This window comes from Alosa pseudoharengus, unplaced genomic scaffold (genome assembly GCF_046254945.1).
Source record: "Alosa pseudoharengus isolate Yale_2024_CS ecotype anadromous, Long Island Sound unplaced genomic scaffold, YU_APseudo_1.1 YU_APseudo_1.1_scf_14, whole genome shotgun sequence".
NCBI lineage: Eukaryota > Metazoa > Chordata > Actinopteri > Clupeiformes > Clupeidae > Alosa > Alosa pseudoharengus.
The window spans coordinates 29,078,734-29,091,943 of NW_027468609.1; the positions used below are offsets into that span (position 1 = coordinate 29,078,734).

General features: G+C 43.4%; 1 protein-coding gene across 2 annotated transcripts in view; it reads left to right on the forward strand.

The window, feature by feature from the left end:
* Nucleotides 1–1,913: 1,913 nt before the first annotated feature.
* The window catches only part of tcf7l1a (transcription factor 7 like 1a), a 28,017-nt gene continuing 16,720 nt past the window's right edge, over nucleotides 1,914–13,210 (forward strand). For both annotated transcript variants that reach the window (XM_076284570.1, XM_076284571.1), the window contains exons 1-3: nucleotides 1,914–2,726; nucleotides 2,835–2,907; nucleotides 3,008–3,135. In XM_076284570.1, coding sequence (XP_076140685.1) covers nucleotides 2,541–2,726; nucleotides 2,835–2,907; nucleotides 3,008–3,135 — 387 coding nt within the window. In that variant the 5' untranslated portion in view covers nucleotides 1,914–2,540. The remainder of the gene's footprint in view (nucleotides 2,727–2,834; nucleotides 2,908–3,007; nucleotides 3,136–13,210) is intronic.

Below are 13,210 nucleotides of genomic sequence, written 5' to 3' on the forward strand. Positions count from 1 at the left end.
TTCATGAATCTTCTTTATTACAGAAGTGGAAGAGTGGAACTGTTTTTAACATGCACCTGTTCGCATAAGTGCTGTTTTATTGATGTGTTCTCTTCGTTATTTATTCATAATTTTGTTGGGGGAGGCCTGGTTTGAAGACTGGTGGATATGTTATTTATCTGTGGCCAACAGGGGAGGAGATGGTGGGTGAAATTCCCATGTTATAGATAACCACAAAGTCAACATGTCAATAATTCATCTTTCATATGATTTAATATATCAACACATGAATAATGCATTCCCTCCTCATACCTCTCTCTCTTACTCCCTCCTTCCCTGATATTCATTTTTTTCTGCTGTGGGTAGAGTTATATATCAACCCAAGTTTCCTATGCACTTCTCTAAAATATGAAGCACGAGTGTGAATAACAGGTATCAATAAAAATCATGATTATTTCAGATCCTATGGTTAATCATAAATCAGTTTTCTCGTGTGAAAACAAAAAAGAAAACTATAACAAACCAAAAAATGAGATGTGAAAGAGTGGCATTTTGCACACCACAGCACAGAGAAGAATGCACAATTCACATGTAAATCATTGTGGAACCTGCTCTTTAAATTAATGCAATTATCAAGCAATTATTAAAAGTGAAAAGATGTTACATCATGACTAATTATATAACTATTTGACAGCAATAGTTTAGCCACTTAAACGCTTTGGTGTGACTGGAAGCTGCACAGGGATCTTTGCAGGAGAACTACATCAGTGAGTTTGAGTCATCTTCTATTGTCCGAAACTTTTCTCAGACCTCTCATCAAGCTCCCTGTTAAAGAGGGATGAATGGAACTATACCAGAGGGAATTCAATGAGTGCAAAGATCAAGACGAAACAATTAATTCATGATGACATCTAACAATAGAAGGGGAATGTGAGGGATGGGGGCAGGGACAGAGGAGACACAAATGGGCTGAGATCATTACTCTCTTACTTCAGAGCACACTAGCGTCTTAGAGCTATTCTTTGTGTTCATTTTCTCTTAGGTAAAAGACATAGCAAATCAGGCACCTTGTCCATGATGAGCTTTTAGATCAATGTGCTCCTGCCGGATCATCAAATCCCAATGTGAGGTGTACAATGCTGCTGATAACTTCTTTAAGCAGATGGACGCGGATGGTCAGGGCATGGTCCCTGTTGTGCCCCCGTGGGCTAGAGAGGGTGCTTGGTGAGGGCAAGCCGCAGCAGCCATCCCATTGTTCAGGCTCCGCAGACCAACGTGCAATTAGACGGCAGTGGTCTCATTATTATCCCCACGGTGAGGAGCATCCAGACACAGGAGGTGGCAGAGATGCCAGTGTCTGCAGACAAACAGAGGTCAGAGGGGGCCTGGAACAGACAGCGCTGCAGCACGCATGTTGGGCGAGAGGGAGGGAGAGAGTTGTGTAAGTGTGTGTGTGTGTGTGTGTAAGTGTGTGTGTGTGTGTGTGTGTCAGGGGGTAGGGGGGGATGGAGAACAGAACATTCAGACTTATGTTTCAACCATGTGGTTTGAAACATCAGCGGTGGGTTAACTACAGCCTTAAAACCTGCTGTCCTGGAGAATATCAAACTTATTGGATTATCATAGCCTACAGTGTAGCCTGGAAAATCGTTTTACACATAAGCATTATAATTTTTGCAGCCTGGAGATATTATATTTGTTGTAGTTGGTAATATACAGACCTATCAATAATGCATAATCATTATGACAGAAACCATTTGTGATGTTTTGTTGATTTGTTATCGTGGTCATAGACGTGGTTTCTGAGGTGTGCCTGTGCCTTTAAGGGTACGGCTAGTTTGTCAGTGGTGAATGGAGTGTCAGTTTTCAACTCTAACTCCTCCTCTGTATTCTAATGAGGGGGCCTCTTCCTTCCACTTCATTTCAGCTAACCAAGTACACTTACAGCCCCTTTCTTACCCCTAGGTCAAAGGGGCTATTTTTCCTCAAGACAAAAAACAAACCTTGTGGAAATTTAACAAGCAGAATCTTAAAAGCGTAAAAATGGATCGGCATCCTGAAAACAGGGTTTGAGATTCTGGATGTATCCGTCGGTCATGCAGATTCCATGTGAATCAACAAGTAAATGAGTGGAGCACAGCAGCACTGAAACTTTCTGGACAGGGACGCCAAGACTTGCGGCAGCACACCAGACGAGCAGAAAACTTTTCGGAGGAGATATCTGCTTTTGCAGAGGTGCCCGATCGAGACGCTCGTATGGATTTCGAAGGATGACTTTTTACTTGCTCGGTCTTTCAAAGCGCGTAGAGTCCAAACTACCTCCTAAAGACGCAAAGAACACCGAGGCACAACTCCGTATGTTGTCTAAACTAGTAAATACAAGATTAAGGTGTTAGAAAGTCATAGCTAGGCCTTCATTGGTATTCATTTTGTGGTTTAAAATGATCGTGTGTGGAATTTTGAATCTGTAGGTTTGGGATACCGATTTTTGGAGCTTTTCAATATACGGATCATAACATTTCGAGAACTCCATATAAAAGTTCGGATTGCCTCATTTAAAAATGCCACAGCTTAATGGTGGTGGAGGAGATGATCTCGGGGCAAATGACGAACTTATATCATTTAAAGACGAGGGCGAACAGGAGGAGAAAATATCTGAAAATGTATCGTCGGAGAGGGACTTGGACGACGTGAAGTCCTCTCTTGTGAATGAGTCAGAAAACACCAGCAGCTCATCTGATTCCGAGGTAAGATTATTGAAGGGACAACATCATAACATAACCTAGTTTTCTAGAAATATTAGAAATCCGAGTGTATTGTGGTATCATAATTTCCCGTTGTTTTGTGTGCATCAGCAAACGGACAGGCGCCCACTGCCCAGACCGGAGCTAGAAAGTTACGAGAAACACAGAGAGTACTTGGCAGAAGGTAATACTCTTACTATATGATCACTTGTTACATTTAGTTCGGTGTTGTGCCTTAACTTATCTGTCTTACCTTACTATTAATCTGTTTACTGTCCCTATAGCTTTGAGAAGACAGCAAGATGGAGGCTTTTTTAAGGGCCACCCTTACCATGGCTATCCGTTTTTAATGATCCCAGACCTCACCAATCCATACATTTCCAACGGATCCCTGTCACCAAGTGCAAGGACGGTGAGTGTCGGTTATTACTGTCATTTTCTAACTCAGTAACACTCCAGCGATTTTAAGTGGATATTTACAGCCGCTGTCAGACATGCTCTTCAGCCACGCGATAAAAAGTTGTCAATGTAGCGCCAAGCTGTGCGCCATATTCCCTTCAAGTGGCCTCTTAGGAGCAGTCCTTTGTTTCTTCGATGTGACATAAACCTCAACGCGACATGCTGTTGTTTTTGTGTTGGTAGGCGCCAACATTTGGACAACGTGTAAACGAAAATGGACATAATATATTTTGGAGAGGTTTAAAGACTAATGATTCCCAGGTCACTTGTTGAAATATGCACATGTCTCGTATCGCATTACTCCTGTTTGTTTTTAAAGTTATTATAGAGAAGTTTTTGTCTGACTGTTTCTCTCGCTGAAGTCAAAATAGGTGTTAAGCACGAGTGTTTCCTACAACGTCCCATGGAGCCACAATTAACAATCCCCTATTATTGTGATAACAAGACGAATAGGCAGAGCCTTGCGCTGGTGACAAGTCCAGACAGATATGATTCATCCATCCTGTGGAAACTGGAATGCGTCTAGTAGGCTTTTGTTTCTGCGCGCTACAATGTTGCTCCTTGTGAGGATGATTGCAGTGTTGTGAATTATCACGTTTCAGTGGGTAGATTGACTTCGTCAATAGTGTGGAGGTCTTGGTATAGATTTTCAATTAAACTGTAATTCTCTGATTGGACAATGTGTCCGTTTCCAGACCAAGTTTCTCTGTGATTAGCGTATTGTTTTTTTTTATAAACATTGTTATTGTTATAGAAACTTTTGGCCAAACTGATTTCTGTAGGCTACATGTGTGCTTACATGAGTGTAATTTGCAGTGTAATACCTCATTTGAAAAATGATGTCCAGAATTCTGGCACGACACTCACCAGTTATCCAGAGGGCCATTGTTGGTCCTGATTGGGAGTGAACTGCTTTATTGCTCTCAAGGTCAGACATCTGGGCTTCGGTGACAGTGCAAAGTATATTTAGCATGCATTAATCTTATATTTTCCTCATGAAATATAGTTCCACAGATGCTGGAGCATTCTAAATCAATCCTGACCACTGAAATGAATCCTTTTTGCTAACTTGGTTGTGTTAAAAAGTGCATCTAAGCAAGAATGGTTCACATGGTGATTGAATGCAATTGTTTGATAAGTAGGAGTTCTATTATATTTGCCAAGCATTCATTATGGTTTGGTAGTAATTGTGTAGATGAGGTATAGGGGTTAAAAGTTTGTTACAGTCTTTATTTTTAACATCATCAAGCAACATGGGAAGCTATAGTATTAACTCTTTACTATTGAATGTGTATTAGCACAGATGGTTGGCAGTAAAAGCCTCTCAGGGTGAGTGGATGTTTGTTACAGATCTGAGAATAAGTTAGCTTGCTGAAACCCTTAGCAAGGTGATTGCTTTCTACTTGTCCCTCTGCAACCCCGGCTATGATGTCAGGGAAAGCCAGAAGCAACAACATAAACCACATCTTCCTCATTGTACAATGGAAAGGTTGTGTACATTTAAACATTTGAGCGAGCAAGTTCTTGAAGCGCCACTTGGTCTTTTCGTGAGGTAAACATGCAATGCTACTGAACCATAACAAAAAATGTTTATAGTACTCCTTGGCACTCAATACAGAACATAAACATAACCTGCAGTTGAAAAGGGTTCTCCAGGTCTTGTCTGTTTCCCCCCTGTTAGTGCCCAGAGTTGAAAACAGTCTAAGTGCTGATAGTGTCATCAGCCTCCTCACATAACAGTGATATAGTGATACTGGGACACTTTTGACTGACAGGAGATAAAACCATAGCAAATATTTTTGAAACACCATGTGTCCATTTATTCAGCTATTACACCACGTACAGTAGCCTGCTGGTCAAAGAGCATGGGTCTCCTGATAGTTTTATAATGCTAGCCATAACCCCAGGTTATGTTAATAACTGCTGAGGGAGTTCTTTCACTCTCTCACTGTCCTCTTTTAGCACATGCAGATCCAGCAATTTTTTTACTTCTGCATCGCACTCCGTTTCATCTATTTTTGACTGATAAAGCGCTGTGGGGACCTGTTTCACAGAGATTTTTTGAAACCATAATGTTGGGAGTGGCATGCTCCTTCATATACGTACATCAAGACATCCTTGTTCAAAAAAAGCTGTTGTCAAAGTGTAGAGGGAGGTGACCTCATGCATTCATTTATTTACGACATTAGTTAGCAGACATTATGACTTTTCATTGCATATCACCATGACCACTATAGGCTTCTTAATTGCTATGGTTTCACAGCTTACTAAGTTGCTGAGCAACACACAGGGATGGGCCTCAAAATACAAATACAAGAAGGCACGTTTGAATGTTCTGAGGAAAGCTTAGCAGGGATTAGTATGTGCAATTTGTAAAACTTCAGTTTAGTCACAATTTATCCTGTTAGATGACCTTTAAGTGAAATAGCCATAGATATTTGCCCTCATCTGGTGAAGTAGAGTTTGTTTGGCCTTTCATTCACCTTTGTTTTGTTATGAACAGTTTGTTTCACCGAGGAGCCAAGCATTAACTGTAATAATCTTGCAATGTTATTGGAATGAAGTGCTCTGATTGGAATGAGTGGCTTCAGTGACAGTGAAATGAAGAGCGATTGCATAGTAATTCTGTTGGAACATGTAGTTGTTCTTTGGCTCACGACTCACTCTCTTTCTCTCTCTCTCTCGCTCTCTCTCTCTCTCTCTCTCTCTCTCTCTCTCATTCTCAAGTCCTCCTCTCTCACCCCCCCCTCTCTCTCTTTCTCTCTCCAACTCCATACACTGCTATGGTATTTTAAGACCTCCGAGACAATATAAAGTAAACAGCGGAATTGTCCTGCGTACTAGAGGGCCTCATTTTACATAAACAAACAGTGCTCAGGAGAGCGGTCCTGTCAACAGGCCGGGCCTTTTCCACACACTCAGCACTCGGAGAAGGGTGGGGTGGAGAGAGGCAGGGAGGGAGGGAGTGCCCCCCTTCACCTCAGCCACAGAGGGGACATTGTCCAGGCCTTTAAGTTAGGGCAACATTCTCGCACTGCAAGACGGTAAAGGAAACCTAAAAGCTAGTGCATGAATGTTTGTACAAATGACCAAGTAAACATAGCTTTACATTTTTATCCAGGTTTAATGTGTTATGGGAAGGGATTTTTTTGCCTGTAAAGCCAAACTCAACAAATCCAAATTAATTTGAAGGCATTTGACCTTCTTTTTATTTTAACACCATTTAGCCATTGATGCCCTTAATTCCACATCTGGTTAGCCAGCTATACATAAGAACATATGGCATATGCACATATGGAGCATATGCAAAAATGTAAGGGGAAAGATAGAAAGACACACATGCAAATGTGTCTTTCACATTAAATTGTTTGTTCATATTCTATCATCATGTTAGTTTGAGATTTATGCACATCTCCATGGTTTAATTAGAAACACAAGCCCAAGTTAATATTGCAAACCATATTTTCTGTTGCGTCATTGCAGACATTCTATTGTGGAATGTTTGTTCTTAATCCTTTGTGAGTCTTGAAAACAACTTGATTGATTAGCTTTCAGTGTACTGTCTCAGTGTACCCACAGTGGATATAAAAGAGTTGGATATGTTTTGTAGATTGTGGTTGTGTTTTGGAGTTTGATAAGATATGGTGGTCAGAATCGAGAAGGGAAAGGAGAAAATATCACCCGACGATTAAACTTCATCTTGGAAATCGTGCTACCCTGAAACATGGTCTACTGTAGTTTGTGTAGGAAGAGTTCCTGCAGAATTGCATGGCGAGACCCACTATTGTTCAACAGCACACTAATGTTAAATTAGCTGAACGTTTGACCTCAGATTTGCTTCATTAAAAGATTCAAAAGAAAAGTGACAAAACAATCCATCATGGTGGGTTGTAGATCCATGGAGGAATTTGAAAGGCTGTATTTTGTGGTTTGGCTTAGTTTTGATCCCTGCATTCGCTTGTCATACTCAAGGCTGTGAACTCAAAGCAATGCTCCTCATGCAGGGAAAAAAAGCACACACACACTCACACACAAATCTGGAATGGGATATAAGTAAATGTTTGTTGTAGGGAGCAAACTTCTGTGAGTGCATTTGCAGAATGGTTCAGCAGTTGGCAGCATTGTAAGGAACATGGCTGTGTTTTCTTTAGAGGAAAGCTGACTGGAGCCTCGCTGAAGTCTCTGTGTTAGTTCAGCCCCCACGTGTGAATGAGGGCCGAGCCTCTGACCTCATTCTCTATTGATAAGGCTTTTTGTGTTGGCAGATGATAGAGATGGGGCTGGGCCTCCTCCACTATTTTTCTGCACAAGTGTTTTTTTTTTTTTTCCCCTCTTCTTCTTCCTGTCTTCATGTGTGGTTGCATGTGTATTGGTGCTGTTTATCATTCCCCTCCAGAGAACATGGCAACACTTGGCGTTCGAAGCCACATACTGACTTCATGCATCAATCCATACTAATAAAACCTGATTGTGCAGAGGATAAAGTGGAGTTGGAGGGTGAGAAGGGGGGAGTGGGGGGTGAATGGGGCTTCAGGCTTCATCAGTCTGGTATTTTTAACAGCTGTTTTCAGTTATAGCCTCACAGTCAGAGCTTCCTGGGGCCTCTGGAGGGGGTGGGGGGGGCTTTGGGTTGGGGGTGTGGGTGCGGGTGTGTGGGAAAAAGTGGAGCAGGACGCTTGGAGGGAGGGAGGGAGGGAGGGCGGGAGTGGAGGGGAAGGAGGGTGAGTGGGCGATCGGAGGGTGAGTGGGCGATCGGAGGGGGCGAGGGGTGGGGGGTAGTAGGGGTGGGTTGACGTTGTAGGTGCCAGGTGGGCAAGGGATGGGCAAGTGTCCATCAGCAGATGTTTTTTGTCTGCTTGGCGGCCTTCCAGTCCACAAAGCCTGTGCCACTGTTATCTCGTCTGCACCTCTTGTGCCCTGACAAAGATGGGCTCTGTCTTCTGCCTCGCCATGCCATGCCAAGTCGAGAAAGGGCTGAAGGACACCTGATATCATCAGACATAATCAAGATTTTCTTGTTGAGAGAGACTTGAGCTCACCAGTCGTCAGCTTGTACTGACAATCAAGATATTCTTTTATTATTCTTTGAGAGTAAGTAAGGCCAAAGAGCGCGAACCTGCCAACTCGACATGCAGATTCTTTCAGGGCGATTGTTCTTCCTCGTCTTTTCAAGTTAAATGGAGCTATGCTTGTTTTCAGCCGGCCCTGCCAGTGAAATGCTTGGGTCTAATAAAGACGGCGAGGAGCGTTTCCTCCTGCATGCGGGTGGATGCTAGATGATCCTATTTAACCAGCTTCCCCTCGGCTACTGTTGGACTTTCAGACCTCGTCTGTCTCTCTTTGTGACGATAATGTGAAAGGACTGGCCCTGCTCACTGCACCTTGAGATATCCAAACAAAACAGAACAAAAAAGCTGAAGGTTTGCTTTGTGGCCTGCTCTCACTTTGTCTTCACCCACTCTGTGTGTGTTCTGCTTAAGAACATACAATATGGCAGCTGGCTTAAACTTCTCTGGCCTTATTTACTTTATAACATTTAGTTTTCTATTTAAAGAAAAAAAAAAAGCCTTGAATTGGTTCAATGAAATCTGATGTGCTGAAAATGAAGAGCCTCTATTTCCGTCTTGCATTTCTATTTTTACTAACGGTCTTGCAGTATTGTCTTGGACGCTGTGGAGCAGCGCAGCAAATTTGTGTTTTTGCTGTTAGAGAACCTGAACATAGATGCATGACATGCACCCAGTCCCTCCTAATACCCCCAGCCATTCCGTGTTTTTTTGGCGACGTTATTGACATGTTGTGTGCCTGGTGGTGGGCCGATCAGGCCCATGCACTGTCTTAAGAGGCCAGCAGTGGAGAGCCCCCTTTGTGGGCAGGATCTGGGGGTGGGCTGGCCGTCCCGGTTCTCATGTGAAATGAGGGACGTTCTATAGTGACTCTTGGCCGAGGCGACAGGGAGTGTATGGGAGTGAGCATGAAAGGGGCCTTTCAGCGGTTCAGTATAGCCTGAAAGGCCCAACAAAAGCCTGGAGGGTGGTGACGGAGGGCAGCGCTGCTTGGCCCAGAGAATACTTCCCTTTTCGCTCCGCCAATCTCCTAATCCCCTCCATTTAGGATCGTTTCAGATACTGTAAAACATTCGTAATGAGCCATGCCAAATGTAAAGATCCTGACGCAGAAAAACCCTCAGGCCCCCCTCTTGTTGAAGTGATTTAGAATATCGTTCGTCACAATTCTCGAGTTTTGTGTTTATTTTTTTAAGGGTTTCATTGTGACCCATTTTTTTTTTTAGACTTTGTTGCAGAAACAGGTTTGACAAGCCCCACTCAGTTGGGACATAGGGGGACACCTCAGAGCATTGTTTCAGACTCGGGGTGAAAGGTTAGGGTTCAGGGCCTGTTGACGTGACTCACAGATGAGTGGGCACCAAAGCTTCTGGATTCTTGGAGGGGGGTCATCGCGGTCTCTCTCTCTCGCGCGGGTTGGTGGCCTTTTCCCAGCTCCCCCTGTACGAGTTCTCCATTAGGGCTGACTCTAAGCTGTCAGACAGCTTGCACAAAACAGACGCAACCCACCCCCCCTCCCTCTGCTCCCTTCTCCATCCTTCCACACACACACACACACACACACACACACACACACACACACACACACACACACACACACACACACACACTCACACTCACAGAGCTTCTCCCTGGTCCCTAAAAGAAAGTGCGTTCGAAGGCGTAATGATTAATTAGAAAAGAGGAACAAAAAAAAGCAAAACAGGGAAAAAACGCTCCAGTTTTCCCCTTAACAGACTTTCATTCAATGGCCTGAGTCCTGTACATTCAGATTGGTGAAGTGGAAGTGACATAACTGCTGGCACAAAAGCTCGGCCAGCATGATTGGTCAGGAGCACGGCATTGTGTTTCATCGGGGGGCCTGTTCTGCCTCAGACTGGGAGAAGCCCTTATTTTGACCACCGATGGAGCCGTGCATTTGGAGACTTTGAGCGATTCTATTGTCACATGATGTGTATTCAGTGGAAAAGTAGGCCTTGTGTTGTAGTGTAGCTCTGTTTTTTCCTCTTTTCAAAAAAAAAAAACGTCCCCCCCCCCCCCCCAACTCACTCCCCACCCGAGTTTAGTGCGAGTGTATTTCTTATCCAGCTGGGTCGTGTCGGTCAAGGCATGAAGCACCCCTCCCCGTTCACAGCTGCAGCCGTGGCCCAGAGGCGCAGTGGAGGCCTTGTGAAAACCCCCAGAGCTCTTCCCCATTTCTCCAGATGAGTGCTTCATTGTGATGGGCTGAGCAGGAGAGGGCCTTTTTCCCCTTACTGGGGAGTGAGGCTGTTCAAAATTTTTGTCCTCTCACATCGACATTTCATTTTTTTTCCCCCCTCTGGATGTGCCTGAAGAAACAAAACTCTCCTTGTTTTTTAAGACGTTGATATCAGTTTTTTTTTTTCTCCCCCTCTATTGCAAATACGCAGTTCTGGGAAGAAACAGCCTAGTTTGATTAAATATTCATGTTTTCAATTTGCAGCGGTGGCGCCAGTGTACATGTTGTTTAAGTTTGACACATCTTGTGAACAATTGTAAACAATTCTCTGCAGAGCTGGATATCTGAAAGGAGCTCAGTTTGTCAGGACCACGGTACCATCTATCTGACACGGTTCCCTCTTCTACCCCAACCTTGTGAAAACCGCAATCACAGCCCAGGCCACACTGCTCTTAACTATGCTCATCTGCAGAGCCCCCACTTCCAGCTGCAAGCAGTCAAATCTGGGTTGTGTTAGCCCCATACGCCATGATTTATAAATTGTTTCTCAGACCATAAATTCCCACAATAATTGCACTCCAAGCCCCCCCCCCCCTGCCTTTCTCTCACCCCTATGTGCTCACACACTCACACTCCCCTCTCTCCCTCTCCCTCCATCTCTCCCCCCCCCCTCTTTTCCCCACATCCTCACTCCTGAGCTCCTTCTGCAGTCAAACATGCACAACCTCATACTCACACTTGCATCCACACTTTTAACAGTGCTTGGGTAGACACTAATTGTTTGCAGGAGGGAACTGGTTTGACGAGGTGTTTTTTTTTCTTCTCTCCCCTTATCGTGAGCATGATGGGATTCAGGGTGTAGCTGTTATGTTGCAATCCATCATAGGTACACACTTCCAAAGGCACATTCTGTTTACTAATCTGATATCATTTTAAAAGGCTAAATGAGAAAACATTGAAGAACCCTTTTGCAATTGTGTAAGCACATAATGTTATCTGAAAACTGCTGCCCTGATTAAAAAAACAATGCAACTGATCTCATCTGGTATTCTGTCTATAATGGAGTGGAATAGAAATTTCTTAAAGACCCCAAACTTCTGAACGACAGTGTATATAAGAGAAATCTGTTAGAGATCCTTGTGTATTTTGGATGTAGTGGTTTTTGGTTTTTAATTCGAGTGACATTTCATTGGAGTGACATTTCAGTCCTTGTACCACAGGGTGCAGTTGGACAGTGACACGAAACTGTGGGTCAAATTCTTCTCATTCTTTTTTAAAACAGATAAGCATAAGTGTATAAAGATAACTAGATTCCTCTCTGGGTTGTGGGTTCTGACGTAATGCATTTCCATATTGTTGACACTAGGACAACTCGGCCATGAATCTATTTGAATCAAAACCTATATGCCAATATCTATTTAATCCAAGATTCAAATCTGAACATTGGTTGTATACATTGTTCTTCCCCATTCTGGTCCCTCTAAAGTACCCTCTCATATTACTGCTAGTGTAAACTAAGAATCCCTTGAAAGAACGTGATTTTGCTAATCTTTGTGCTCTCTTAATAGCCTTCTTTTCCTTGGCAATACTATTTGCAATCCTTCACTATTGTTTAGTGTTCTTTTTGCAAATGTGTTGCAGGTCCTCATAATCACTTTTAAAAACTGGCCCACATTTGGAGGAGTTATTCATTTCTGGTTTCAGAGCCATGTAGTTCACCAGGAAGAGAATTATTCCTGTATTCAGTGGACGTCTAGTATCATCTTTAATTTGAGCGGACGTTTCGGACATATGTTGATGAGTATTCAGTGTGTTGGAATTAACGTCCATGTCTTCTCTGCACTGTGCTGTCCTCTTGCCCTTCTGGACCACTGTGGTCTGTCATGGCTGTTTTGTGCCTGCATCAGGCTGTAATGGAAAAACGATAAACCAAAATGCTGTCATAAGGCTGGGCCAAATCCAGTAGTCTCCGAAGGTCACTGGAGTCCTACTGATGTGTCATGTAGAGTTCTCCCTTTAACCCCTCAGCTAGGGCTGGGAGTGCTGCGTTTGGGGTGTTGTGGTCGTCAGTTAGGCTTGTTTTATTTGCTATGAGAGGACTGCACAGGGGGGTTCAGGGGTGGGTGTGTGTGTGTGTGTGTGTGTGTGTGTGTGTGTGAGTGTGTGTATGAGAGTGCTTGTGTGTGGTGTGTGTGTGTGTGTGTGTGCGTGTGTGTGTGTGTGTGCGCGCGTGTGTCTGCGCGTGTGTGTGTGTGTGTGTGTGTGTCTGTGTGTGGGTTGGGGTGTCTACAGAACACAATAAGCCCTTTGTTTTCATTATGCTTTGCATTAGTATGAGGCTTCTAAGGCTTTCTGTTGTTTCCTTGTCTTCTTAAAAAGTGCCTTTTCCTCATAAAATGTGGTCTTTATACACATGTTTAAATAATTTTTTTGAAAGATGACATTTTTTTTTATTCACATCCCATACCAGACCATTGTTACATTCACAGCCACAAATGACAAAAAAGGCAAAGCCCCTTAAAAAAAAGCCATGCTATTTTTTTTTTAAAGACGCAAGTGTACAAAGACAATGTGAAGTTCTGTGGGCTGATGGACTGATGCATTTGTACATTTCAGGTTTGAGGCTGGGGAGGTATGAGTCTATGCAATGTGTAGTTAACCTATGCACAGCTCTCTGTTTCAGAGCTGTAACCAGATACCAAAATACTGGAAACCGCATAACTGACTTGTAATTGACTTTAAGGAGGATGGCTGCATTTTCC